The sequence below is a fragment of the Formica exsecta genome, unplaced genomic scaffold (genome assembly GCF_003651465.1).
Source record: "Formica exsecta isolate Colony F162 unplaced genomic scaffold, ASM365146v1 scaffold1417, whole genome shotgun sequence".
NCBI classification, from domain to species: domain Eukaryota; kingdom Metazoa; phylum Arthropoda; class Insecta; order Hymenoptera; family Formicidae; genus Formica; species Formica exsecta.
The window spans coordinates 154584-162781 of NW_021848746.1; the positions used below are offsets into that span (position 1 = coordinate 154584).

Sequence of the window (8198 nt, forward strand, 5' to 3'; positions counted from 1 at the left end):
AGATCCATGCTCTCGTAAATATCTTATTAGTTTTGAGTAATTTATATTTTATATATACTTTGTATTTATAATATAAATATTAAAGACCGATATTTATTAAGTAATTTTTCTTCATATTCTCGTGCTTGCTCTCACGCACGATTTCTCTAGTGACATAAATATTAATAGTTTATTGAAGTTTATACCTTAAAAACAGCAAATAAAAGGATATATGTATAAAAGAGTATGTAACTGTTCGAGTTCTTTCTCTCTGTATGAACTCTTGAAACCTCACAGTGTGTGCTTACCTATATTTTATTATTAGATAGTAAAAATTGCCAAATAATGACAATAAATTAATCATAGGTGATATTTTAAAACAGGAGAGAAGGATAACGTTAAGTACGTTGCATTCTGTAATTAAAATAAAAGACTTGCATATTGTTTAAGATATATAAATGTCACTCCTACATATGCATATATATCTGGCATGCACATGATCCTCGTGCACTTAATTCGATAAATTAACGAGACTATACTTTATCACCGTACTTGACATAGAGAAATATTATGATATTAATTATGTCTATTAATAATTATAGAAGATTTCCAGGAGAAATGACAGAGACAATAATTATGGTAAAATATATTTAATATTAAAGACTTAGAGAGAGGGAGAGAGAGAGAGAGAGAGAGAGAGTTAAGGCAAGAAAAAAGAAAAGGGAAACACATAAAGAGAAACTGAACATATTTAAGATATATATACATTTGCTTATTCCGGCAATTCGACATATCTATCACAAGTGTATTACTAATTTTATCTTCAAGATTTACTTTTTCTGCACCATTTTCTATATATTAAGACAATATTTTATTTATAATATGAATATTATAAAAGATATTTTGCAAACAAGAAATTGAATAGATCTATATCAAAGATGCTTTTTACATACGTGTATTTCGCGTATAACAGCGTATTTTTAGAATATTTTTAATTGTATACACACATCTCTCTCTAGATACAAATTATTGCGATTGTCATTTATATATGCATAAAATATTCAATGAAAAAAGTTAACAAATGTAAGTACATTCGTATACAAAATGCGTATTAAATATAAAAGTGTACTGTAACTATTGACGACAATGCTTACATGTGAACAAGTTATGGCGCTAAACTGACGAACAGATTAATTTAATTTGTAAATTAAAGCGATAGTTGACTATAATGAATGTATAGATTTACATCTAGTCTGAGAGGTTTTATAGTTGTTTCGTTGAAGGTTTTATTAATTATACAGTACACAAAATATCACAGCGATTATGTAAATTCGTTAAATGCTTATGTATTGACTTACCACATTGAAAATATGCTGCGTAAGTTGATAACTAGAATTAATCGAGTAATATATCGAAATGTATAGTTGTAAAAAATTGTGTTTAAAGAATTTAAAGGAACATTATGCATTATATGTAGACGATGCCATCTAATTTAAATATAGGATGTTTCAAGTAACACACATTTTCTGCCGATCACAAAATGATTGCCAAAATTTAAATCAATTTTAACAAAAATTTTATATAAATTCATTATTTTTATACCTTAATTTTCAATATTATTAATCAATAAACCGATGTTAACATTTTCTTGCAATAATAAAACTCGCTTTAAGAATAATAAAATTTGTATTCTACCTACAATTTAATTTTCAGCTTATTATAATTTAAAAAATAGTAATTATATTGAAATAAATATTAAATATATTAAATTTTATCTCTAATATTTCTTTTTCTCTAAATTTCCGTGATGTAAAGAAAATGTGCGATGCTGACAGATTCTGTATACGTATATTACATATTATAGTGAACGTTCCGCACGTGCGTGTACACTCTCTACTGGATTATATTTTATTTTTAAATATAATATATGTCTCTCATCAAAATATTTTATATTTCCCCCCCCCCTACAATCTTCAATTTAATACATTAGGCATGAAATTTTATGTAGTAATCTTTAATGCTCAAATGTGTGCAATATCACCAACTAAATGAATCACAAAATTTATATAAATTCCATACAAAGAATTAAATATATAATCTTTTTCTGCTTTTTTTCTTTAACAAATACTTATCACATCGCGCATTATTTTCTCGGATAAATTAATACTAAAAAATATTGAGGATAGGAGTATTTGTGATTTAGGGATATTGTGAAATCTGGAACGGAAGAGCATGAATAATCTCTGCTCGAGAGTTTTATTTAATCTGCATAGATTTATTTACATTCTGGTAATATAACTTACGACGCAGCGTGATTTGTAAGAATATATATATAATAATAATATATATATATATATATAGATGATAAAGTTTTATATTATTTATAAAATCATCTTGTATCTATATATCCTAATGTATATATCTATACCTCGCATTATTTACAACACCAATTAAAAAAGCTGACTTGTGTGTGTACATTCCCCCTGCAGATATATACAGCATTCTTCTGTTTTTATGTATACTCAAAACAAATAATTGATGATGTGCTATTAAAACACATGATTTCTACACTCTCTTTGAAGAATATATGCAAGGTAATAAACCTCCTTTATAATTTCAAGTATCTCAAACAGGAATGATTTCCTCTTTTTCTTTCTCAAGTTCTATTTGTCATTACTTTATAACTATCTCGAATTTACTTTATTGGATATAACAATCCTATAACAAAACTTTTTCGCATTGCAATTGCAGTTAGCAATGACAAATCTCATAAAGAGATTTTTGTTACTCCTTGACATGAAGTTGAAAACAACAAAAATTATGCAAATTTATATAAAATTCCTATAATGAAAGCGTCAATCTAAAAACTCTGTTCGTATTTTGATTATTGTACTGCAACATGTTGTAAAAACAATATATATATATATATATATATATATATGTATGTATATCGACAAGTGAGTGGAATAAATTACAACAATTTTCAGAAAATTATCTTGCTTTCGTATACGATTATTAAAATCGCATTTATAACAAACGACTCAACACAATATTTATTCTACTACTAGAGCGTATAATTATATACAAACTCATATTTCTATATAAAATCGCAGATATATTTCATCGTACGTCAAAATATTACATAAGCAAATTACTCACCTTGTACTTCACTATATTATATTGCGCAAGTCTGTGCTCCCGGTACACAAGTAAATTACTTACCCTATACTGTAGCTACTAGCGCAAGTCCATGCTCCCAGTTAAAAGAAAAGAATGTATTGGTCAAACGCCGTTGGAAGTAGGCGTGCTGTTTACCGGTGCCCGCAATAAATCATGATATTGTAACAGAGCCTCCCGCAAGGATCTAGACACCTGTCCGGAAGTAGTCGCGATGGTGCATTCTACTAAGCATGGGTATAATCCGATCAGCTGCTCCCACACTGATCTTTCGACTGAAACATAAACGATCGTTTGTTGAATACACATATAATAGAGTGTTAAAAAATATTACTTATATACACTAGAAAATAAAATTATGTACCTTTATTTGGTGGCGCTTTTTTGAGCGACACTACAAGAGTGGCAACGGCTTTAAGAACAAATGATATCTCCGACAATCTGTATCTAGAAAAAGTTTCTATAATAAATACTTAAAATAAGCACTTTAGATATAAAATATATTTTTGAGACAAAAGACGCGCATATTTGTTAAAATAAACTAAAACCATTTACAATTTATTGGTAAGCTTATACTGTTACCTAGGCAACGGGCACTTTCCGCTCCGCCTTTCGCTCTCAATGTATCGTCGCAGCACTTCTTGAAATCTGTGCAGAAGAGCTGTGACCGCCAGTCGCCCGGCGATACCACCCTCATCATTCTCCGAGCTACTTTTAGGATTATTTTCTGCGTCATTGTTTAATCCATCTAATAGAGAAAACTGCAGCAGAGTCTCGAAACAAGTTTTCGCAAACTCTTCCCGTAATTTCGTTTCTGCACCATTCTCTGTGGAAAGAAAAAAAAGCAATTTTTTCACGTTAAACAAATATATTATATTTATATATTATATATATACCAATATTCGCCGCTGTGGTGGCTGAATGTATGGAACCTTTATTTAAAAGCATAACGACTCTTAGTATAAATTGATGAGGTATATGTTGAGAATGTGGTAATACTTCATCCCTCAGTAATTCCATAACCTGACAATCCACCGCCTCGTCGGCCTGGATCTCTTCAACTCCTCGTTCTACGTTCAATACACTGCAATTAACCAAACAAAATCCGTTTTTGACAATCTTTTCGAAATAATCGAACAAAGAAAAGTCGCGGTAAATTCATCAGAATTTACCTTTTAGGGAATAGAAAATCGTCCAGTGTACTTGCGAGCTGCAGCCACATACTCTGGAACTGTTCAGGATACTTTCTGGCGAGTGGCAGACCTGTATGCAGAACAGCTAAAAGACTAGTCACAGCTAACTTCCACGTGGTCGCGGATGGGCATGCATATTTCATGGACAATGGCACGTGCAGCGCTTCCACGATATGCTTCAACACCTGGCCGTCGATCACGGCTATCTCGTGCGCAGTCTTCTGATATAGACTCACGACCATCGACAGAGCCTTTTCACCAAACGGAACGTAATTCATCGTGACCCAATCGGCAGATACGCCTCTAATTTGAGAGATGTGTTTTGTTGGTATTTTACCGTATGTCGGGGCCTCGCACGCCAGCTTCGAAAAACTCAGTAACTGAAGGAATATCATTACAATCATCGTGCGTAAATTATCCGGGCCATTTAACGCTTCTTTTTGTAGGAGCTCCATAGAATGCAGCACTTCGTCTTGCAAGTGAGTGAGAACTACATCGGGAACCGATGGCAATATGTACGGCGTCGATTCGCCATGCACTGGGACGGCCACCGCATTCTTCAGTACAATGCACAATTTTTGCAAATCTGGGCCGGTAAATTTGTTTCTAATATGTTGAAAAACGCCTGGGAATATATGCATCAGCGCGGTCAGGAATGGGCGCAGTGCTCTCCATTCCGATATTGAGCCACACGCGCCAAGTCACTGTCCACAAACCCACCGAATCGTTGGATTGTATCATCTCGGTGTTATCGCTTCCCTTCGGCTGAAAGAGGATCTCTTGAAAGGATTTCAAAGCCGCTAGTGACACCTCGTTATTTTTACTAAGCGCGGAATTTTCGATGAATTCCAAGAGTAATGACCACGCTCTAGGAAAATCCCCCAACATTTGCAATAGTTGACGTTTCGTGTTGAATACTCTGGCCACGCCGCTCAACGTTAAAACCTGCGTTTCCGCCCACTGTTTTTGCGCTGTATTTCTGCTATGGTGAATAAGTATGTTTCCACTAGTGTCGACCTTTTCACTACTAGCTGAATTCGATAAACTTCTCACTTTATCTAACAACGGAAACAATACTTGCCAGAGCACCGCTTGCCACGTAGGTTGATGCAGAAGACTACCATGCGCGGATATCGTGGAGAATAAAGTTTGACTTGCTGACTTGCGTACAGCGGGTCGCGAATCGACGCATAAATCTCCTAGTCTCGCATAGAGACACATCCAGAGTTTGTCAAATGGCGGCATGTTCGTTGTACCAGGAAAATCGGGAAATACCGATGACGAATCTCCGCGCAAGCAAACACACAATTTCTCTTGATTTTGATAAAAGTAGTCGCTTATATTCCACATTAGACCGACGGCTGTGAGCGAAATATTTAGTTCTTGCGTCTGCGATCCAAATTTAGCGGCTGTGTCGACGCATAGCGGAAGGCATCGCCAAGGCATTACCGGTAAAAAGTCCGTTACAACCAGCTGCAAACATTGGAAAGCTATGCGCACCAAAGCTTCCCCATGATGATCGGAAACTGCCCCTATAATACCGAGAACTAAAGGCCAGCCATGATATAACGTCTCTCCAGCACCATGAAGCACTTGTAGGACACACTCCAATTGTCGTTGCCTGACATCTCCGTGACGCACAGATGATAACTCGGACAATGGCCCCAGTAATAACGTTTGCAACTTCTGATTATCACGGAGTGGTTGCGGGTATTTATGCTGAAGAGCCATCTTGACAAGATATGTAATTGCTTCCACACCCCATTCTCTCATGCGAATATGTGGATGCTGACAAACTTCTAATAAGTGGTTCGTTAACGGCCTCCAGAGCACTTCCACACGTGGTAAATTTACTAAACCTGTCTCTAACAGTTTAGCAACGGCAAATAACGAAGGCTCGCGATTAGAATATGCCAACTCCATAGCCTCGTGACTCAACTTACACAAAGCGTCTATCAAATGATGCAGGGCGACATCATCAAGATGCTGACTGCTCTCGAATAATCTGCTAAGCATGGCGCTGAGTACCGGTAAATCTGCCATAACCGCGTTCGTCAATACGGCATTCGGATCAGCTGCTGTTCTTCCAGCTTTCAACGATCCTCCGGTCGAAGGTTTTAAACCGAGTATCCAAACAAGATGTTGAAGAGTGGTGAGTACTAAATGCCATGCACTACCAAGTATACTACCGTGACAATGAGCCAACGATAACAGCGCACGCATGCACTGCAAATTCTTTGCAGTCAACATGACGGGACCTTGATGAGCACCTAAATATAATTAGTATGATAAAAGTGATTAATCAATAGAAAAAGCGAAATATATGCTTAATTTATCGCGCGTATACATGGCACATTATCATCCTACCGATTGGTAAAGACGCCGTCGGTAGCGGCGTACCAACAGCAACTACTTGTTGTCTGTAATCGGGCTCGCCCATTGTCAAATTGTATGCAGCGGAATCCTGCTGTCTTACAGTTGGTATGCCTTGAGGTGCGTTGTATAGTACAGTTAAGGCATAATGAGGCGGCAGCGAGGCCTTACATATCGCAGTTATAAAGGCATCGCGCGGCGGTTGCAAATCCAATTGTCCGCAAAGAGATGCAAACAGTTGGATTGCTTTCAGGACATTCTCCGTTGCTGATTCATCCGTGCTACAAGATACATTCATTATTTCTTATTTTTTGCGTACAACGTAAGATTTACATAAGGCTACCTGGCTGCTACCTGGCATCTATTAACGGGCTAAGAGCTGCCAGTAAACCGCACCAACTAGAATTTATTAATTGTACATGAAGCTTCCGTTCGGATTCACTCGGCTGATAGGTCTGACCTTCAGTACTATCGTCCTTCGACCCATTTATAGCTAGCGCGATCGATCTTATGATGTCTAGTAGACATGCATAGGCTATACTGATTCCATAACCGATAGGTATTTGCGGCGGTTCGACCTTGTCCAGCATTTCCAAACTAAAATAACTGCTGCGTTACCATCTCGATTCTTAAAACCGTATCGAAAACCTTATAAAAAAATATAATAATATAATAATGCTTACTAAGTTGGTTTAGCTTGTCCACTTGTAAATGTTGCTACTACTGGTAACCAAATACCACGCGAATAAAAACCAGGCTGAGGCGATACGCCAGGCCCAATAGGCATTCCCGTGAACAACGGTGAACCTGTGCTTTGAGGCATAGCTGTACTTGTTGCTGTAAAAGAATAAAAAATGGAAACATATACATATATTTTGCATACAAATCCTTTGAAATAAGCCAAAATATTGGAAGGCAAATAACGCTATTAATTTTATAGCTGTTAAACATAAATATAATGCAATACATCTGTACCTGTCTGACTCATCATCTGTGGATTCACAAAGAGGCTATGTACATAAGCACCTAAGCTACTGACAATATCTTGAAAAATATTTGTAGCATGTGGCTTCAAATCATAGCATTCACAAAAGTTTGTCAGCAAGTCTGCTTGCACTGTCATTTTATGCAGAACTTCCAGTGCTAGGGCTCTCTGCCAGGTAGGTTTATCGGGATCCAGAAACTTCACAATTAAGGATAAGAATATTTCACATTCTGTTACCTAAAACATTAGAAACATTCTCACTTTTTAAATTACACTAATATTACATTCACGTATATCACAGTGTAAATTCTGATATATTTACCAGCAAGGAATGGTATTTTTGTATCAAAATTGACACAACTCGCAGAAGCCTCATACTAATAGGAAAATAAGGTTTGTCTAAAGGCGTAGCTTGTTGCAAAGATGCTGGTACTGAATTACGATACTTGATATTAGGCGAAAACAGTTTTATCACAAGTGCACACACTCTT

At 36.0% G+C, this 8198-nt stretch overlaps 1 protein-coding gene across 1 annotated transcript in view; it reads right to left on the bottom strand.

Moving 5' to 3' along the window:
* Positions 1–2209: 2209 nt before the first annotated feature.
* Positions 2210–8198, bottom strand: part of LOC115246250 (protein MON2 homolog) — an 8229-nt gene continuing 2240 nt past the window's right edge. The window contains 11 exon segments of the mRNA XM_029824964.1: positions 2210–3431; positions 3521–3603; positions 3739–3982; positions 4053–4240; positions 4329–5006; positions 5008–6619; positions 6717–7003; positions 7077–7319; positions 7406–7559; positions 7698–7944; positions 8030–8198. Coding sequence (XP_029680824.1) covers positions 3262–3431; positions 3521–3603; positions 3739–3982; positions 4053–4240; positions 4329–5006; positions 5008–6619; positions 6717–7003; positions 7077–7319; positions 7406–7559; positions 7698–7944; positions 8030–8198 — 4075 coding nt within the window. The 3' untranslated portion in view covers positions 2210–3261.